At 38.1% G+C, this 21,222-nt stretch overlaps 2 protein-coding genes and 3 long non-coding RNA genes across 15 annotated transcripts; 3 read left to right on the top strand and 2 right to left on the bottom strand.

Annotated features, from left to right (window-relative positions):
* The first annotated feature begins 4,242 nt into the window (after positions 1-4,242).
* Positions 4,243-7,816, top strand: Cog3 (conserved oligomeric Golgi complex subunit 3). Its single transcript, XM_046626036.2, has 2 exons — positions 4,243-5,442; positions 5,787-7,816. Exons 1-2 carry the CDS (start codon positions 4,451-4,453, stop codon positions 7,303-7,305), a joined length of 2,511 nt encoding a protein of 836 aa, XP_046481992.1. The 5' UTR covers positions 4,243-4,450; the 3' UTR covers positions 7,306-7,816.
* Positions 7,055-12,466, bottom strand: mus81 (mus81 structure-specific endonuclease subunit). 8 transcript variants are annotated; one of them, XM_046626043.2, is made up of 9 exons: positions 12,448-12,466; positions 10,628-11,164; positions 10,371-10,479; positions 10,037-10,190; positions 9,461-9,907; positions 9,162-9,375; positions 8,876-9,088; positions 8,677-8,790; positions 7,055-8,471 (listed from the first exon to the last, which is right to left on the bottom strand). In XM_046626043.2, the coding sequence occupies exons 2-9, from the start codon at positions 11,102-11,104 to the stop codon at positions 8,229-8,231; spliced, it is 1,971 nt and encodes a 656-aa protein (XP_046481999.1). In that variant the 5' UTR covers positions 11,105-11,164; positions 12,448-12,466; the 3' UTR covers positions 7,055-8,228. The 8 variants fall into 8 exon arrangements, with proteins under 8 accessions (XP_046481999.1, XP_046481994.1, XP_046481993.1 ...); XM_046626038.2 differs by lacking the exon at positions 12,448-12,466 and adding an exon at positions 12,087-12,213; XM_046626037.2 differs by lacking the exon at positions 12,448-12,466 and adding an exon at positions 11,788-11,912.
* Positions 11,440-17,512, top strand: LOC124219005 (uncharacterized). Of its 4 annotated transcripts, XR_006883296.2 has the most exons (7): positions 11,440-11,551; positions 11,779-11,960; positions 12,128-12,490; positions 15,227-16,077; positions 16,137-16,315; positions 16,600-16,722; positions 16,926-17,512. It is a non-coding gene; the product is annotated as an uncharacterized lncRNA (long non-coding RNA). The 4 variants fall into 4 exon arrangements; XR_011177140.1 differs by lacking the exons at positions 11,440-11,551; positions 11,779-11,960; positions 12,128-12,490 and having other exon boundaries at positions 14,422-15,647; positions 15,863-16,077; XR_011177139.1 differs by lacking the exons at positions 11,440-11,551; positions 11,779-11,960; positions 12,128-12,490 and having other exon boundaries at positions 14,422-16,077.
* LOC138190967 (uncharacterized) lies at positions 15,509-18,544 on the bottom strand. Its single transcript, XR_011177142.1, has 3 exons — positions 18,039-18,544; positions 16,265-16,424; positions 15,509-16,026 (listed from the first exon to the last, which is right to left on the bottom strand). It is a non-coding gene; the product is annotated as an uncharacterized lncRNA (long non-coding RNA).
* A 79-nt stretch (positions 18,545-18,623) lies between these two features.
* LOC124219004 (uncharacterized) lies at positions 18,624-20,606 on the top strand. The gene is made up of 2 exons (XR_006883295.2): positions 18,624-18,998; positions 19,071-20,606. It is a non-coding gene; the product is annotated as an uncharacterized lncRNA (long non-coding RNA).
* The last annotated feature ends 616 nt before the right edge of the window (positions 20,607-21,222 follow it).

The raw sequence follows: 21,222 nt of genomic DNA, 5'->3' as shown, positions 1-21,222 counted from the left end.
TCCGTTCTTGAGAAGGTGACCCCTGTGACAGAATAAGAATTAAAATTGATAATTCGGATGTCAATATTTGTATAGATTTGAGAATATGGAACTATCAACAAGTTTATAATACTGTGGAAGTTAGATTGTACTTCCACATTTTGTTCGCTAAACATACCAACAAATTTGCTCACCTTTTGTTACAGGAATTGCAGTGTTATAAACAGAATCGATCAATACTGATCGCATAGGGAGATACAATTGATATCCGTATTCCGAATCGTCATGTATGATCGCGCAGCATGTCAATGGGATTTAAATACGTGACCGATCACAGCACGACCGCAATGGTGTAGAAATGTCGTAGGAAACTACATTACCGACGATGTCAATGTTTTTGTCGTATTAAAGGAACGCCAATGGTTTGTGCACTTTATTTTAGGATCGTGACTTTTACGTGAACTTGTAACAAAAAGGTGAACTTATCAAAGGACTTTTATAATTTTTATTACAATATAACAGGCTTCACATATTGAAATATTTGTGATTTCATTACAGATGTGACAAATTTTTCCTATTTTATTATTAATATAGTACTTACACATAATATTTTGCTATATGTATGTACTTTATAAGTTTTTCAATTTTCCATGCAGCAGCAAGAATGGTCTCTGGAAATTTATAAAGTTTCGCTATCGAATCGAATCAACCCCCACTCCATGGGAAGAGTAACAAAGATGGAGGGAGAATTATTATCTTCCGTGATTCAGAGAATGGATACAAGACTCTTCTGAGCGCCGTGCGGCATCAGTCGTTTCCGAGCGTTCGGGGCGAAATCACGTGTTACCGGTATCAGTTCAACATTAAAACCGTGTTGATCAAGTTGTGTCGCGTTGTTCGATCAGTGTGTTTCGTGTCTCGAGTTTTCATTGTTTTGTACAACTTCAGATTTCAGTGAAGTCTACTTTTTTTCGATGAGTCGTGTGTCAATTTTATTATTTCTTTGGCCGATTTTCGGCAAATGCGCAGTTGCATTATTAGCAAGTTTATTCAGTCGGTCGAAACAGACAGCAACAGTACAAAAAGTGAGTGTAGAATCAAGTGTTATTGCAGTGCGGATTTTTGGATTACAAGTGATGAGTGGAAATCTAAATGACGTGACAAGTGCGTCGTTTCACCAATAAACATGAGATGCTACGTGAAATACTATATGCATGGAAATACTGTAAGTGTTGAGCAGCCCTGCGTCGAGGTAACAATGCTGACTTCAATTATTGATTGATAATCCAAAGTGCTACATGTCAAGCCGAACTTTTGTTCTTGCATAACACGCTATACGTTATTATGAAAACTGGACAACAGTGATGATGACATTGAAAACTGAAAAGGCAACATCCTAAATTAATTGATATGTTCTATTTTGTTCTTTGCAGATTTAAGCAGAGACTTCGGAGTAAATTTTCCAGTTCTCAGCTACATTGGTGAGTTTGCACCTTGAGAGTTTTCTGGGTTATTGGGAATTCTTACATTATAATGATCATAAATTATGTCCCCCCTCCGAGTGATCGCGAATTTTCCCTATTTTTGCCGTATCCGTAACCGTTCTCGAGATATTCGCGATTTTAGATTTCTGTCATCGAAATTCTGTGAATTAATTGGAGTTGTTTATGAAATTAGATAAAATCGAACCCACCGATCCCGAATTATTACTATTTTTGCGCTATCTATCACCGTTCTCGAGATATTCGCGATTTTATATTCGTGTAGTCGGAATTCTGTAAATAATAGGTGTTATTAATAAAATCAGATAATATAAAACCTGCTGATCCCGAATTATTGCTATTTTTGCGCCATTTATCACCGTTTTCGAGATTTTCGCGATTCAAGGTTTGAAAATTAAAATCAAAATCGAAATAAAAAATAAAAATGAATAACCCGTTTTCATTATTTTCTTCCTTATTTTGTTTCTCTGTGAACAAGTCATTCCGTTCTGCCGCACCAGAATCATGATCTGTTCGGCATGTTGCTTACGAATTTTCTTACGCATTTGATCGTTAAGTACAATTATTGTACCGTATTCATCAGCTTCTTTGATCTATGAAGGAAAAAGCATAAGAGAGAGAGAGAGAGATATTGATTGATTGATTGATTTATTGATTGATTGAACCTTTATTAAGCCTTGGTAGTACTATGAGGCGAATTACGAAATTACATAAAATTATTCAGTGTCAATCAGAAATAAGGTTTTCAAGGACATCAAAATAACAATAGTTTGTATAAGTATAAAAAATAAATATCAAAAATATTCAATAATAGTAATCAAGATGATATAATGGTAATAGAATTACTTAATAGTAATGGACATCTACAAGAGGACACGAAATAAAGAGTTTGAAATAATGTGCCGAAAATAAAATTAAACATAAAAATAAAAATAAGGATGCAATTAAAATAAAGATAAATAAAGATCAAAGGATTGTGGATAGATACAATGTGATGATAGTTGAAATTAAAATTAAAATTAAAATTCAAATTAAAATAGCCAAAACGTTAAAATTTTGATTAAAAATAGCTAAACCGTAACCTTATCTATAGCAAAGAGGTAGTTGTGCAGTCGAACCTTTAGAATTGGAAGTGAGGGAGAAGTTGCTACTTCAGCAGGGAGAGAGTGCCAAAAATACATGGTAGAAAGAAAAAATGAATCGCGATAGGTAGACGTGCGTTGTAGAGGTAAGTGGAAATAGTGAGCTTTTTGCTGTCGGGAAGTATGGTTCGTTTGATTTTGGAGAGAAAATAACTCCTTCAAATATGGTGGTGAGTTGCCATGGATTATGTTAAATACCACAATACCTAGAAAATAGAGGTGCAGAGAAAAAAATGGTGATTCAATGATAGATGAAAATAAGATGCATATGCCAAATAAAACATTGGGAGGGCGCGTAGAGACGAAAAAGCGGGTGTGATAATGAACGAGAGCGAGTGAAACAGCTTTATCTGTCTGTTGTCAAGAATTTGTGAAAAAACTCCAAAGATCGAGCGCGAATAATAGCTACATAAATGCGTTCTTTAACTGTATGGTTAACAAATAATGTATTGCTTGAAAAATAATTGAAAAAAAGTCGAATATATTAAACAGATTTCCACACACACAATTTCAACGAATGGACGAATGAATTGGCCAACTTTTCATTATAACTACATTTATTCCAGCAATAATTAAAGACGTGCGTACGCGTAATTTATAATTGTATAAAAGCAGGTGGTCAAGAAATAAGGTTATCGTGAGTGATAAAACGAAAAAAATTCTTTAAATTCGGTTTTACACGTTTGACACGTTTGCCACGCTCAACATGTTTGATCGTACATAATTGTTTACCTGCTCGCTAAATTGTTTTTTCTATAAAAATATAAATGAAGAAATTTTTGTTTCACTTGTAAGGGGCACGGAGGGGGGAGAAAGAGAGTAATTATCGATTCGTTTATTATTTATTTATAATACTAATATTTATTTATTTTTATAATACTGGATTTATTTGTAGTACTATAATAAATAATTGAATCAGTATCACATGTAGAGTATTGCATCCGTTTACGAAGCAAGATCCGAAATTGTATTTCTGTAATATTAAGCAACTGAATCTTTGAAATAAGCGGCAGAGTAGCCGAGGGATATCACGGTTTCACTCTGTAATACGCGTGCGAGTGAGTTTACATGGATGGGTTAGCAAAACAGAGAGCTCAGCGGTGGAGCAGATAATACAGAGCATACTTCGTTATCTGCGTCCATCGCTTACCCGCCGAGAATTTAGTTCACGGAACGGACACACAGATCCGACGGAACCGAGCTTCACCAGTCTGTCCCAGGCTTTTCGCTTTGCGGGCCCTCTCAGATTTCTCTCTGGACTGTATATGCTCTAAGGATTACTAGATCCTAGGGAATTTCTTTGAAAATTTTGTTATAAATAATCATTTTAAAAAAATTCAATCCTCTCTGTTCAGATTTGTGATTCGTAATTCGATTCCAACTCGACTCCAACTCAATTCTAACCTGATTCTGACCCTCAGTGTGAACACACTTGTGCATAAATTGAAAACCTTAGTCACTGTCATTATTTTTAGGACAAAAACCGATGATGATACTGACAAATGACAAGTCTGTCATATCGCTCCTTTCACGCGTTGACTTAATACTCCATGATTCTAAGAGCACTTTGCACGATCGATGGTTTTTCACGCAACGAGCGCGCTCTTAAATGTCGATATACTCCATGGAAATAATATCGCGTATGTGGCATCTGAGAATGCGGATTGTTTATTGCCAAAATGCATTTGCACAAATAAATATTTAACGTACTAAGGCAACTGAGTGTGCTATAAAACGGTTAGGGCCGACTGAAACTTTTCGGAAGCGAAAAGAGATTTTCTAACAAGTTGACATTCAACATACCGACGCTAATGCACGGGGAAGAAAATGTCAAGAACAAAAAGCGCACCGTATAACCTAACGCGATGGGACAACCCGGAGGATCCACTCGCTCCTCTGACACCGAGTCAAAAAAAGTGTCTGTCTGTATTGCAGGATGAAATGCTACCAGCGGATCGTCCGAGCAACGTCACAGCACCTCATAGGAAGTCGAAGGATGATAATGAAGAAAAAAAAGAGGAGAAGGAGATGTGCTATTCGGAGAAGATCGAGACGTATCAAGAGTTACTCCAAAACTATACCGCCTTGGAGAAGCGATTTATGTCTGTTGCGGACCTGAAGTACACAGCTTACTTAGACCAGCTGAAATCGCGTCGAAACGAGTGTCATCAACTGTGCGTAGAGATAGAAAATGCGCTGCAAGACTTTGCCACTTTGTCCAAGCAATATACAGCTGTATCCTCCAGGACGACATTGCTACACGAGGCCAGTGAGCAGCTGATATCAGACCAACAAAAGTTGAACTCGTTCAATGATGAGATAGTGCGCCACTTGAAATACTTCAAAGAGGTCGATCGGATTCTGGAAAAACTCGAGGCTCCAACTCTCTCTGTGAACAGTGAAATCTTCTTCGATCTACTCGACAAGATCGACTCCAATATGGACTTTGTTCAGAACAACGATAGCTTTAAAGAGAGCAGCACTTACCTTGTTAAGTACAGGCATTGCCAGTCCAAGGCTATTACTCTGATACAACACTATGTTTTTAACCAGTTTGCCAATGCCACTGAAAGCATTTTAAGCCCCAAAGAAACTGACAATGAACCCAAGAACTCGGACGCAGCTTTAGCTCTATTTTACGGCAGGTTTCAATCTGTCCTACCCAAGATTAAAAGTGTTCTGGAACAGATTGAGTCCAAGTCTTCTAAGAGACAAGAGTATGAGACGCTGTTGACAGAGTGCCATCAGTCTTACTTGAGCCATAGAGGAACGGTTTTAGGCCCTGGTGTCACTCAGGCTCTCAATTCCGTCAAGGAAAGGTAAGCACACTTACCTTGTTCTGATGTATGATACGCTATTATAGTAGTAAAGTATTCTCACGTATCGAAAGTTTCCTTGATGTTATTTGCCATCGTTCAGTTCATTGTTATTATCAAAATCTCAAAATTTGTTTCAACTGTCTTGAACCAAGTTGATCAAGGTTTATTTTACGTATGCTGTGAGTCCATGGAACTTTTTATATAATGGGTAAGAATATCATAGTCTCTTTGTTGGTTCACAAATTTAATCACAGTTTTTTCAAAACCTTCTATTTTTCAAAACTTTTCTGAACTTGAAAAGTTGTTTTTTCAATCTTTGCATCTCTTAAATATGATCATTGCAGGTACAACGGGGACCACTGCAGTCTGGTGCGTCATTCTTGTGCACTGCTGTTGCATGCGTCAATAGATGAGCACCGTCTCTTCTACCAGTTCTTCAGTAAGACATCGGCATCATTGAACGTGTACCTGGAAGGTCTTTGTACATCTCTGTATGATTCGCTCCGACCTTTCATCATTCACATCAACCATCTTGAAACACTTGCTGAGATCTGCTGTATCCTTAGAATAGAGATGCTTGACGAGCACGTACAGAACAACTCTGAGCCTCTTCAAGGCTTCGGCAGCATCTGCCTGCAGCTTCTTCACGACGTTCAGGAACGTCTAGTCTTCCGGGCTCATCTATATCTACAATCAGACGTTCTCAATTACAACCCGTCGGCCGGAGATCTTGCATATCCGGAGAAACTCAAGATGATGGAGGACATTGCAGAGTCGATACGTGAGGAAACTAACCAGCTCAGAATGAAACGGATTTCGTTATCGTCGAATGATAGTGGAACACCTGAAGCGATTTCTCGTAATCATTTGATGATGGATCCCCTTCATTATCAGAAGTCCAGCGCTGCAAACTCTCCGGCTGATTTGCATGGAATGTGGTATCCGACAGTGAGACGCACGCTTGTCTGTCTCTCCAGGCTTTACAGGTGCGTCGATAGGCCAGTCTTTCAATCACTGAGTCAGGAAGCCATATCGCTTTGCGTTCAGAGCATAGAGAGTGCTAGACAGAAGATAAATCTCAGGTCAACGCCACTAGATGCGGAGCTCTTCCAAGTTAAGCATTTACTGATACTACGTGAGCAGATCGCCCCTTTTCAGGTCGACTTCACTATAAAGGAATATAGCTTGGACTTTTCCAAAGTTAAGACAGCAGCTTTTGGACTTCTTGAAAAGAGGTCTAGACTTTTTACACTCTCAAATAACGCTCTGCTGGAATTTCTGCTAGAAGGTGCTCCGCAGATGAAGGAGCAGCTTATTGATTCGCGTAAACATGTTGACGCTAAGCTCAAATCGACTTGTCAACGTCTGATACAGCATGCTACTCACTTACTGATTGAGCCAGTGATAAAGCTGTTGGAGAGAGCGAAAATGTACGTCAATTCCGATGGATCTAGTAGAATAAGGCAGCAGCCCTTTGGCTCTGCCCAAGAAATAGCCAAGACCGTTGGGGATACTCAGAGACTTATTAAATTTAAGTTACCAAATATTCAGCAATCGATGCAGCTTTACTTGGCCAACAGAGAAACCGAGTGCATACTTTTTAGACCTATCAAGAATAACATCGTTGCCGCTTTTACACAGTTGCTGCAATTGCTGAGTAATAATTATACCGCCGAGGAACTCCTCCTCATTGCTTGTCCTTTGCCTGATCAGATTTCCGTTACTCTGAGCTCGACCAGCCTTGCACATGGAAAATTGGCCCAACATGAAGCACAGCGATTAGAGACGGCAGTAAAAAAGGTAGAAGAAATTGGAGATGGCGGAGTCAAGGGTAATACGGAAACTTCGGTTAGTACTGTTTAAAGTTCGTTTATGGATTGAAAAATTTAAGATACCCTGAGTTAAATTGGGAAGAGTAATATTGAGAGTAATGTATGAACGGTAACAGTGGTACCTCTGTAATGATTTTCAGTATACATATTTAAAGATAGGCAATTCAATTAGGTATTTTGCAATAATAAATTTTAGAAATGTGAATTATTTATGTACACAAAATAAAATTTGACGTAGAGTTAAAATTATTTGCCGTGATGATTGTTATAGGTATTTAGGATCGAGTATTTTTATAAATAGTAATATATGATATGCAACGTAAGAATATTATATATTATAAATAATGTATATACATTTACACCTGCTTAAGATAGTAATCATGTACATAAACAACGTTAATAAACCTACATTAAGTTTAACGAGAATAGATATCGGTAATCTTTAATTTGTATTAGATTGATTAAATGAAATCAAGTATCGCAAAAGACAGTTTTCCTATTTTGCACTGGAAAAAAGTAATCAATAAACAATAAAACCTTAATAGATTGTTTGGCGATCCAGTCATAACTGTGAATAAACTGTGATCTAGACTTGGGTAAATGATAAATGAAAAAGAGACAGTATAATTTGACAAATTAGAGAAGAGAGAAATGTAAGATTGATTTTTCTTGTTTTTAAATCATGTTTCATCACGGGAATAAAATTAAAGATGTATTTCGAAAATAAAAATTTGATGGAATTTTAATTTTCTATTGGTAAAACGGAAAAAGAATAAAAAAAAGTCTTTTAATTAGTCTCCATACAGTTCTGTCATGATAAAATTGTTTTATATAACTAATGCTGAAGTGAAACTACCATCGAACATTGGTCTTGAAATGTCTTTTCGTATATACACGTAAAGATTTTCGTAAAGATTTTCATAAGGCAACCACAGCTCTTATATTCCAAGTCTTTCAAAAACTTTTTTTCGTGTAAAATTGATGCATAGTTCTACTTAGCACAGGTCCTAGCTGGCGTTGGGTTCTTCCAAACAGTATTGAAGCTAGTAAGTTTTCTCCGCTAGAACCCGCGTCGTTGTAGGCTTTCTTTAGCGCGAATGGCGTTGGATAAAACTCAACGATCGCCATAGCTTTCTCGACAGACATACCTCTCAATTGAACCAATTGTCGGATGAACATTTCGCTCAATTTGAAATTCTGGTAAGCAACATTACGATCGGATTACTAGTTGAAATTAAACACGAATGTAAGTAATTCGTAAAGATTTCGCAGTTGTTTTGAAAATGCGTAAAAAAGTGTTTTTCACGTTCCGTAATGTTTTGGAATTCTTAATAATCTTTGGTTGTACTTAAATTAAATTTGTCTTCACCTTCATATTTCTCGTAAATTGTATATTACTCACCTTCACTTTGGCGACTGCTTTGTTAAAATCTTTAAAGAACATAAGTCGTGTTTCGTTTGAGAGTATATTGGAAGACGTTAGGTCGTCCTTGTTACACCCGATGAGAGTTTTTTTCTGAAAGTAGGAATAAAAATTTGTAATTTTACAATCACTGTTGTCAATTAACATGTCTCTTATGAGCACGTATATTTTCTAGTACCTGATAAATTTTATTGAGCATCAGTGTTAGGGAGGCCAAGTAAAACATTGAGTCTTTATGACTATTAGTGTACTTCACGGCAAATCCGTCCTGAATCAATGTGTTAGTCGCTGCTTGAAACAGAGTTTGCAAAGGTAGTAGGGAGTGTTGATTATTGCCATGATTCTCTACTAGATAAATTATATTATCAATACCAGATCTCTTCAATCTAAACTGAAGAAAAGAAAAAAAAAACTATTTTAATTTAATATCGATCATTTCCGTACAGGTCCTTCACTCAGCTGACCTTTTGCTCTTGATATCTCCCATCCCTAATACTGCCACTAAAATCATCCATCCGTTTTCTCTCTACTATATGGGGCAAGATCAGCTCGAAGCCAGAACTTTTGCATCTTGCTATCCAAGTAAAATCCCCAAGTTTTAAATTTCGAACTTCAAATCTGACTTCTGCTCTCGTTAACTCTGCGAGTGTTATGTCGTCCTTGGGTCGCACCTTACCACTAGAATAAAATACAAATCGAAACAATGAAAATAAATGAATACTCTCAAATATGCATAAATGTTTCGTCAACAATTGTGATTTACCCAGCTATTTCGCGGTCGTCAACTAATAAAATCACATCAAAAGTATTCGGTGCAAGAATGACTGTTTCAAAGCTCGAGCTCACACTTCCCTGTTTACATTTTTCTCCATTATTCAGTATATTAGCTGATTCCTTTATCTGACCCGCAGAATAAACGTCCAATTCCCTAGCCAAGCTTACAGCACTGCTGCACGCAACTTCATTTCTTCGATTTTCGATTTCAATTGGAGAATTTGAGCGAGAGTTTATCTCGTAAACTGGCTCGTTTACTTCTGGACTGTGCAATTCCGAGTTAGCAGAACTACAACTTTTCGCAGGTGACAACATCCTAACATCGCCATTTCTTTCTGCACTTGAACATGGAAACGGGTTGTTAAAAGCAGGATAGTTTTCGTCAATTTCGGACAGCTGAACTGCTGCTGTGTACCCATCATCTGTTAGACGGTATCTGAAATAAACGTCGTAATTGATATTGTTGAAATATACACTTGAACACTAATTGGCAGTAGTTTTTCCTGCCATTTTTATGGTATTCTTAGCAATATTAATTTTCGTCAGTTTATTATTCTCAGCTCACTTTGCAGGGTTGCTGCTTTTAATGACGAGCCCTTTTTGTATTAAAGTAGTCATAGAGGCCCACGCGGAATAGTAGCTACCAGGTTCTGGTTTACTTAAAGAATTATCACAGTAACGTTGAGCAGCGGCCTGAAGATCAGCCTTGTTCATATATCCTGTAACAAGTTTAAATGAGCATAATTAATGAATGAATAAAAAAATACTGTCCACTTTTCAGAAATGAAAACTTATGTTTATACTGATTATAAATACTGAATGAAGAGGAATTATAATTTCGTTTAAAAAGTTTCGAATTGGTTGCTTCTACAATGAGCGTGTCGTTTGTTATCTATCACCTATGAAATCTGGATTCTGCATCTTTTCATAAAATGTTAACAGTATTGCATATCCTCCAGATCTCCACGCAGGTATGTAGGAATTGTTCTTAGAATTAGTTTTCACTCCCTGAAACAGACACGAGAGTGTTGAGGGTTGAAAGTTTATGGCAAATCGCATTATAAGATGTTGAGAAAATGAAACCGTACAGAAAAAATTTGACAAGTAACAAAATGCTATGGAACATTTTTTTACCATAACTTATAATTGTGCTTACATTTTCTATAGCCCGAGCTGTGTCACTATTGTCCTTTAGTTTTCTTGTTTTTTTTGCTGGTTGTGGTTCACCGCCGTTGGGTTTTTTTTCTCTTTTATTCGGAGTTTGCCGTGCTCTATGTCCTAGATAATCGTCAGTATTGTTCACATCACAGTCATTTGGATCTTGGAACTGATTGGCTGGCTTTATGCTGTTAGCAGCTGTACACAAGCCCTTAGTTTTGTATTCGGTCAATTTTTTGTCCAACATAATGCATAGTTTATCCCCAAAATACTGTAGTATTTTACAATCTCTGCCTGTCTCTAAACGTAGCGGACATTTTCTTAGAGAAGACAAAGCCTTTATAAAACAATACTGCATCTGTGAACCCTGTGATGCTGCATCCTCTTTCCACTCCTCAAGCCACTTTTCAAAAAGAGGATTTGGACATTTCGATTTTGCTCTAATTCTCTTCATTTTTGCCGAGTAGCTGCTCATCGTCGATTCATCAATTGTTATAATTTTCTCATCGCATTCAGAACTGTTGACAGTTGTAACCTGAAAAAAATTGATAGCCTTACTGTTTTAAACTGTTTGGTAGAGATGGTGGAGAGTCAACATGCAGCTGAGGGTTTATCCATGGAAATACAGAATGATTTTGTCAACCAATAACACTGCCTGTGACAACACGCATTTAGGCCTCGATTATACAGAAGGGAAGAAAGATTGCGACATTTTAACTAGGTTAACTGAGTGGACACTGGATTGCTTTATGAAATTTATCACTGGCAGATAGCTATCGAGCTAGTTTGGCGAATGAGTAAACAAAGTAAGAGCAAAATGATTGTGATGAAAAAAAAAGTGTGTGTGTGTCAGCTCCGACGCACGACTGGAGTTTACTCCTTACGAAGGATAATTATGATATATATCGAATAGAAAAAGAGGGTAAGTGAACGCATTTTCCAAAATGATAAGAGAAACAAACATATATCTGTAATTATTCCGATTATTTATATTACTTCAATAAAAGCTTAGTACATAAAAATACACGTATCAATGCATAGAAGTACAAGAAAACTTTAAAATCAAAACATTAAAAGTTGATGGTTTGGTTGCTGTTTGTGTACGTTGTATCGATATAATAAATGCTACTATATGTATTTATTATACAGCATGCATACCCTGTACTCGGCGGCAGCATGTAAGTTACGGCAGAACTTCGTAATACGCAGGCACACAACACACACGTACAAACATACGCACTCATTCAGCTCTCAGCCAGAGGTAGTGAACTCGAACAGTGAGACTACGAAGCATCGTACAAAGAGGAGACCCCGAGTATAGGATACGCTATGTAATGTATTCCATCTCATTCTTTTGCACGTTCAATCCTACAGATATCTATATGTTTGTCTCTTTCTACTTAACGCCTCAAGTTTCCGTGTTACACTTGATTTTACTCCTCATAAAATTTCCGTACCGTGCCTTATAACTCAAATCGTTTCTGATCCTGGTTTGCAGTATCATGGTTTCTAAATGCAGTTTTGAAGTGCGTTACAATTACGTTCTCGACAACTGAGCCCGAGGAGGATATCTTGAACTGAGTCATGTGTTTATAGGGTGTATTCCGAAATATTGTGACATCGACGGTACCTAGTGGAAATTTCCACATGCTAGACACTGGAATCGTTCACACAGCTGCAGCTAGACTCTCAGTAGTTTGGGTCACCAATTACCGATAAAGTATAGAAATACACCGGACAACGGTCATTCTATCGCTCCAATCGAACGAACCGTGGAAGGAGTAATTGTTGGATGAAAGATTTAATTAATTGGCTTACCTTTTGAGAATAATCTGGATATGATGAATTGCAGCGTAGATTGGTAATATATTAATATATTCGGACATAGTTGCTATTTGCTTAATATTATTAGGATTGCGCTGCTGCGAGTATTCTTAGGTGTTTGTGTTATAACAATCTTAACAGATTTAGGGTCTTTAACAATTTGATAATTCGTAGTTTTAGAGTAGGTTTACATGTGTGCTTTCGTATAATTCTCTTCTGTAATTATTAATTCTTATATTGATACAGATCGGCTTGGAAGGTATTAGAGCGTTGTTCTTATGTTTGTTGGTTGCCTGATACTGGGCGTTGCCACGTATCACGGTCTTACATACATGTCTTGCAACTCTGGTGGTGGGGGTGACTCACTTCTTGAGTCCGCTTTCTATAATTCTTAGATTGGCCGCAAGGGTTGCTGTAACCTAGTAGGGTCACCCGTGTCCAGCGGGTTGCCACTTTCTGCTCCCTCCACTTTCTTATTTGAGCATCCGAAAGATAGCAATACCAAAATAATAACGAAAAATTTTTAATTTTAATCGAGTGGTAAGGCTGGTAACACTTCAAATAATAACAATAATAAACCAAAACACTAGTGATTTTTATATAACCTTAAAAAAATCAACAAAAATCCAGTCGCATGTGCTTAGCTACAACAAACTTTGCGATTACCTCGCTACCTAATTTTACTTCAACTGTGAGCAGTCTGATTTGTTTGATTTATTTATCAGTAGAGTGCGCTACTAGAAAACAGGGTTGTCACCAAATCTAGTATAAAATTTAAAGTATCTACAAATACTTGAGGATTTTATTTCTAACGTCATTTGAGTTGGTATTAAAAGTTTTCGGAATGATCAAATAAGGTTCCCATACCCTAGCATTGAGTGGCAACCCGCTGCCCGTGTCACTTGTGAGCGACAGAGATAGAAAAAATTTCTCTCTGTTGGCGCAAGCGCGTTACAGCCTAACCGGCCAAAAATAACGAAATTTGAGGTTCTGTATCTCAGCCCTACTGGATAGTAGCGACGCAGTGCCGAAACCGTAAACTAAAAATTGATTCAATATCTGAGTCACTCCTAGCCTACCCCAACCATCAGAGCTGCAAAACCTGTATGTAAGACCATGCCACGTATACATCTTTGAGTTTATTCCTTGGTGTCGTACAATACCTGTAAGGAGTTACGGACGTGTTTTCTTACGTTTTACCTCAAATCTGTTATAAGCTTTTGTTCACTTGAAAGGGTTGATTGTTAGTGTATTGATACATTTATTGTAATTCTGATTAGTTGGTCACCTTACAGAATCGTTCCGTGGGTTAATTTATCTTCAATCCTTTCGATGTTAAGTGTCGTAATGTGTTCTCCAAATAGGGCTCTATATGGCTCCACATTAGAGATCTGCATTGCCTTAGAAACGCTACACGTGTTGCCTACAATACGGCGTTACGGAGGAAAGTATAATTCATGCTGGATAATTGGTACTCACGGTTTTGAAGGTTTTGTAGTCTCTGGTTTTATGGGTTATTGCAGCAATGCATTTATCTTTACATTATATCGGTTATACGTGTATCTATGGTTTTACAGTCTTCTATACTTCAGGCTATATGGGCCGTGTTCGTAAATTGACTGATAGTACTGAAAATTCCCTAGGACAGAGTCAGAGCTATTCACGAACTTGGAAGCGCAAAAGAAATAAAAGATTGCTGACAGTACTGTCAGTCAATTTTCGAACACGGCCATGGTATAGCGTAAGTTGCTTATAGTTTCTCTCTGCTTATAGTGTAGCTCTCAGCTCCGAATGCGCAAATGGCATTGTCGAGTGTTGTATAATAATTGAATACAATGGTGTTACTTAATTATGGTGTTAATATGATAATGATATATAATAACGTATGATAATATTATAGCTCTTTGTAGTGCGAAGATCTCGTAACATGGTTTTTAAGCCTTGGTTAGGTGAATTTCATAGTTATTTCTATCTAGGGATATTCCGAATAGTTAGACAGTTGTTTTAATACCTTATGATTATAAGATTCTCGTACTTCGAGTATGGTTGGTTGATAAAAGTGACATGCAATAATAATAGTCGATAAAACATACGGACGTTCCGGTTGGATGTTACAATATACTCGCAGTACTGCAAGTACTGGCAACCGCGTTCCGAAATCACGCACACTCGATTTTTGAGACTTTTTGAAGATTTTTCATAACGTTTCAAGATGGCGTTTCGTTTGTTGAAAATGTTTGAAGTGCTAAAAAACATAGAAGAAAAAATCGGCCCATCATCGCCCGGGTGTCGGTATGACCGGAATGAGAAACTAGATTTTTCAGAATTTTTTCAGATTTTTAAAAAAGACCGTTTTCGAAATGGGTTTGAATAATATTTAAAAAAAACGGTTATCGAAAAAAATTTGAAAAAATTTAGGAGTTCCTTTTTTAGATGGTCTAACCGTATAAAAAATCGCGGAACGAGTCAAAAATGGGGAGGGAAAAACGGAATAAATTTGACATGGAATGCCCCATATGTATATGCGGTCCATGTACGATATTGATATATATGATACATTTAGGATTAATACGTGATGCATACTATAAATTTTATAATTTTCCAGGAGACAAACTAGATTATCTACAATAATACGGCTATAATATGAAAAGAGAAAAATTATTCATTTCGAAATGGGGTTCTATTCGACACGCGCTCGATGTATCCATAACATTAGTATTCATAATTATTCCAACAACTTTTCATTTGTTCTCTTAATCTTGAATTTTCCTAGGCATAGAATCGAAACGCTAATTTAGCTAGTCGAAAGTGACGTATCCACGTTGGGTAGAGAGCAGAATTGTTTTTCGAAAATTGTTTGGATGGGAAAAAATTCAGAGTAACTGTAATACATCACGGATGCGCTAATTTTGATCGAGATGAAATGGATGCTCCGTATATGAGACTGTATTTAACGCAGTGTAGTGATTTAAAGACCTAATAAGGTGATAGGGAGAGAAAGAACGAAGCTCCTTAAAATTTCAAGTGTATTTTAACACACATTTGAAAGGTACGAGCAAAATTTATTATCATCCAACTGTCGCAGAACGGCAGCGTTATTAGCTGACCCGTTAACTGAAGAATATATCTTTAGTCAACGGCTGACTATCGAAGGGCCTGGTCGTTTGAGTCTGGAATCGGCAGGAAGGATAAAAGTGCGTATTTCTTATATGAAATGTGAAAACCAAAATCATTATACATCATATCATATCATATTATCATACATCATACACCATATATCATCACACATAGTATTAAAGTTAGAAACAAAAGTTTGGATGTGCGGATGTTTAGAAAGTGACGTCACCCAGATTTTTTTTTCTCTTGACGTCATCGATCTGCTTGAAAATCTGCTAGCCGAATTCCTCAGTCTGGGAACAACCGCGCAGTAGAGCGGACGGATAAGAATCGCGCTCCGCAGATTTCGAGTACCGGGTTCTCTACCTCCTGGATCCTGCGCTCCGGGTCCGTTTCCTGCTGCAACTCGACTTCAGGGACAAGCGCTCCGTAGTTTCTGCGCTGCAGGTCCACTACCTGGTGAAGCTTGTCTTCCAGAACAGGCGCTCCGTGGTTCCTGCGCTCCAGGTACGCATCTGGTGAAGATTGACTTCCAGAACAGGCGCTCCGTGGTTTTTGCGCTCAAGGTACGCTACCTGATGAAACGTGACTTCCAGGACAAGCGCTCCGTGGTTCCTGCGCTCCAGGTTTGCTACTTGGTGGAGCTTGACTTCCAGGACAAGCGCTCCGTGGTTCCTGCGCTCCAGGTACGCACCTGGTGAAGCTTGACTTCCAGAACAGGCGCTCCGTGGTTTTTGCGCTCAAGGTACGCTACCTGGTGAAACGTGACTTCCAGGACAAGCGCTCCGTGGTTCCTGCGCTCCAGGTTCGCTACCTGGTGGAGCTTGACTTCCAGGACAAGCGCTCCGGGGTTCCTGTTTCATGTTTACCATAAATTATTTCAATTCATTTTTCGCGCAAGCCCAAATTCAGTAGCTGTCAATGCGCTAATAAAATTGATTACATTATTAATTAATTAATTAGGTATAATAATCCTTACACAATATTTTTGAAGTGTTCTTATACTGAAACTATTCATTATTGTTCAAGGTATAACGCGAGGTGGTTATCGGTGGTTGTTGGACGTGGTTGGCGTGGTTGGCGGTGGACGAGGAGGAGGACGAGGATTTGTGCTCGACGAGTAAAACATTTTTAAAATATTTGATGGCAATTGTAATTATATTTCATCTAAAATATTTCAAACTTGTCACGTTTGCAATGAATTATTTCAATTCATTTTTCGCGCGAGCACATATTCAGTAGCTGCAAATGCGCTGATGAAATTTATTACATATCTATTAATTAATTATTTATATTAATCCTTACACAATATTTTTGAAGTGTTCTTATACTGAAACTATTTATTATTGTTCAAGGTATAACCCGAGGTGGTTATCGGTGGTTGTTGGAGGTGGTTGGCAGTGGTTGAAGGGAGCTGAAGGTGATTTGAACTGGTTGGAGGTCGTTGGAGCTAGTTGGCGGTGGTAGAAGGTAAACGGAGGTGGTCGAGAACGAGAAGGAGGACAAGGAGAGGGAGGAGGAGGACGAGGTGGACAAGAAGGATGGAGATCGTCGTAGGTGAACGAAGGTGGTAAGGTAGTCTGGGGTGTTGGGTTGGTGTAGTGTTGGGGTGTTGGGGTGTTAAGGTGTCGGGGTGGTGGGGACCTACCCTAACCAACCCTACCCAACACCCTACGTTACCCTACCCTACCCTACCCTACTCTACCCTACCCTACACTCCCCTAGCCTTCCTGCCCCTACTCTCCTCCTATACTCCTAATTCTACTCCTACTCCTACTCCTACTTCTACTTCTACTTCTACTTCAATCTTACTACTACTTCCACTCCAATCTTACTCCAACTCCTGATCCTACTCCTACTCCTACTTCTACTTCTACTTTAATCTTACTACTACTTCCACTCCAATCTTACTCCAACTCCTGATCCTACTCCTACTCCTACTCCTACTTCTACTCCAATCTTACTCCTACTCCTACTCTCACTCTTGAACCTACTCCTCATCCTACTTCTATTCCTACTCCTACTCCTGATCCCACTCCTATTCCTACTCCTAATTCTAAATACTAATATTATGGAATATATAGACTGCGTGTCGAATTAAATCCCATATCGAAACGAACAATTCTTTTATTGTCATATTACAGCCGATTATAGTGGGTAATCTAGTATGTTTCCTAGAAAATTATAAACTTTATAGTATGCATCACATATTAATCATAAATGAATCATATATTTCAATGTCGTACATGGACCGCATATACATTCATACTTTTTAGTCTCTGAATGATTATTACATCTGATCTATTTTTATTCATGACCTATGTGTACATTCATCTCTCGGGTACCTATACTTTAATTAAATCACTGTTTTGCTAAGAATTTTGAAAGATATTTATTCTCATTATTTATTTCTTGTATCGCCGACAAGTCGGTAAGTACACTCAGGCCAAGTACTAGCTTGGGCTTACCATTGCAAAGACTGTGTTACTCAGAAGGTGAATGCAGCCAGCATCATATCGAAATCGAAAACTCTCTGATGTTCTGCAATAAGTTCTCAACTCTACCGTTAAAACATCTCACAGAGCAATTTGCGGTTGTCACATCAAAGCCCATAAGGGCAACTGTCTGTATATTCTTCATCCAATCGTAGGGCTAACCCCTTTGCATTTTTGTCAAAAATTTTCGCGATTCTGAAAAGTGCTGGAATAAATTCGTTCATGCACTATTCCGGCGTACTTTCGCGAGAGAAATCAATTGTGCGCAGTCCCGATACGCTGCGATCAACGCATGAAAAGTTAGAGCCAAAAAACGAGAGCCTGTATTTTCGGAATTTTTTAGCAGGTGCAGTTTCCTTCTTAATTTCTTTCCTGTTGATCCTACGCTCTTTTTGCTGCGTTTTCCGGGTTCCTGGAGGCCCAATTAGTCAGAAACGGGTCATACCAATCAAATCTGAGACCAAAAATTTTTTGGTCGAAAAATGAAAAAAAAGTAAGGCTAACCCCTTTGTATTTTGGGCGAAAATTGAGGTGATTTTGAAAAGTACTGAAATAAATTCTTTCTGGCACTATGCCGAAGTAATTTTGCGAGAGAAATCGATTGGGCGCCGTCGCAATACGCTGCGATGAACGCATCAAAAGTTAGAGCCGAAAAACGAGAACCTGTATTTTCCGCATTTTTCAGCAGGTGCAGTTTCCTTCTTAGTTTCTTTTCTGTTGATCCTACGCTCTTTTCGCTGCGCTTTCTGGGTTCCTGGAGGTCCAATTAGTCAGGAACGGGTCATACAAATCGAATCTGAGACCAAAATTTTTTGGTCGAAAAATGAAAAAAAAGTAAGGCTAACACCCATACATAAAGCTGGAGATACAGAAGAACCAAAAAACTATCGACCCATATCAGTAACAAACAGCATGGCGAAAATTCTAGAAAAGGTAATGACAAACGAACTACAAAATTATTTAACAAAGCACCAAATTCTCTCTCCAAATCAATATGGATTTCAGCCTGGCAAAAGTACACAAGACGCTATACACCGACTAATAACATGCATACAAAGCAGTACTGATAATGGCACGAAAGTAATAGCAACTTACCTGGACCTCGCTAAAGCCTTCGATACTATACCACACGAACAACTACGCAACAAACTCGAGGCAATAGGAATACGAGGAACAGCGCAAAAATGGTTTCGGAGCTACCTAACAAAGAGGAAACAAAAAAAAAAAAAATAGGAAACATATACAGTGATCAAACCAAGATAGTCTGCGGAATACCACAAGGAACTAGTCTCTCAGCTGTACTCTTCAATATCTATATCAATGATATTATCTCCCTGGACCTCCAATCAACAATAATTGCTTATGCGGACGACGCGGCACTAATAACAGTGAAGAACACTTGGCAAGAAACCTACTACACAGCGACAAAAGACCTGAAGACAATACAAGACCATCTCAAACACCACCGTTTAACACTGAATACTAACAAAACTACATAGACAACATTTAAAACAACACCAAACGAAAAACTTCAAATATTAAATATGCATATAATACTTCATACATGTCATCATGACACAGAACCATGCAGATGCGAGAAATTGATCAAGAATACACAACAAAAATACTTAGGGATAATAAAAGGTGAGCAGCTAAAATGGAAGGAGCACATCAACTTCACTGTTAAAAAATTAAGAAAACTGATGCATCCTCTGTACAACCTGAGCCACATCGTCAACACACACACGATAAGAGCAATATACTTCGCTCTAGTACACTCGATCGTACAATATGGAATCACAGCGTGGGGTAGCGCCTATCAAAAAGCAATTCAACCACTCCAACAAGCACAGAAAGCAATAATAAAAATTGCGCTACATAAACCAAAAGATTATCCTACAGAACAACTCTACATGGAAAACAAAATCCTCGACCCCAGGCAGCAGTATCTTAAAGACATAATGATCAGACTTCATAAAAACCCAAATGAGATAGCGTTAAGGCAACGACAACATTCCTACCACACAAGAGCAGAAGAAATGGGAAAGCTGGAAATTGCAAAAGCACACACCAAACATGGACAATAAATGGAAGAATATAGTGCAAATAAAGTATACAACAGACTACCATCAGAAATTAAAAAAATGACAATGTATTCCTTCAAAAAATCGATAACACCATGGCAACTACTGACAGAGAGAACACTATATGAAGAACTAACAAATCATTGTATATAAAACTTGAAAAGCACGAAATGGAACAATGATGGAAGAAACAGAGACCGGAGAAAACCTAGAAAGAAAAAAGGATGGAAAAATGAAGAAATGAAACACCTACCTACTAAGACACAACTTGTTATGTAATATAATATATGAGGATAGAATACACATCACACACCACACTTAGGCACACACAAAATTGCATATAGAAACACCTCATAACCCTGCGAACGAGTTCACACTCATGCAGGGACATTTCACATGAGAACACAAATGTATAAATACGGCTAAAGGTTACAATAAAACTAAATCTATATCTCAATCCAACCCCTTTCCATTTTTGGCGAAAATTTTGACGATTTTAAAAAGTGCTGGAATGAATTCTCTCCGGCACTATTCCGACGTAGATTTGCGAGGGAAATCGATTAGGCGCAGTTCCAATACGCTGCGATCAACGCATCAAAAGTTAGAGCCAAAAAACGAGAACCTGTATTTTCGGCATTTTTCAGCAGGTGCAATTTTCTTCCTAGGTTTTCTCCTGTTGATCCTACGTTCTTTTTGCTGCGTTTTCTGGGTTCCTGGAGGTCCGATTAGTCAGAAACGGGTCATACAAATCGAATCTAAGACCAAAAATTTTTGGTCGAAAAATGAAAAAAAAGTAAAGCTAACCCCTTTGCATTTTTGTCAAAAATTTTCGGGATTCTGAAAAGTGCTGGAATAAATTCGTTCATGCACTATTCCGGCGTACTTTCGCGAGAGAAATCAATTGGGCGCAGTCCCAATACGCTGCGATCAACGCATCGAAAGTTACAGCCAATAAACGAGAAGCTGTTTTTTCGACATTTTTCAGCAGGTGCTTTTTCGCTCGCCATTTCTCTCCTGTTGATCTCACGCTCTTTTCGCTGCGTTTTCTGAGTTCCTGGTGGTCCAATCAGTCA

This window comes from Neodiprion pinetum, chromosome 5, assembly GCF_021155775.2.
Source record: "Neodiprion pinetum isolate iyNeoPine1 chromosome 5, iyNeoPine1.2, whole genome shotgun sequence".
Lineage (NCBI taxonomy): Eukaryota > Metazoa > Arthropoda > Insecta > Hymenoptera > Diprionidae > Neodiprion > Neodiprion pinetum.
Note: the sequence above shows the minus strand (reverse complement) of the source record. Positions and strands in the feature narration are given on the sequence as shown.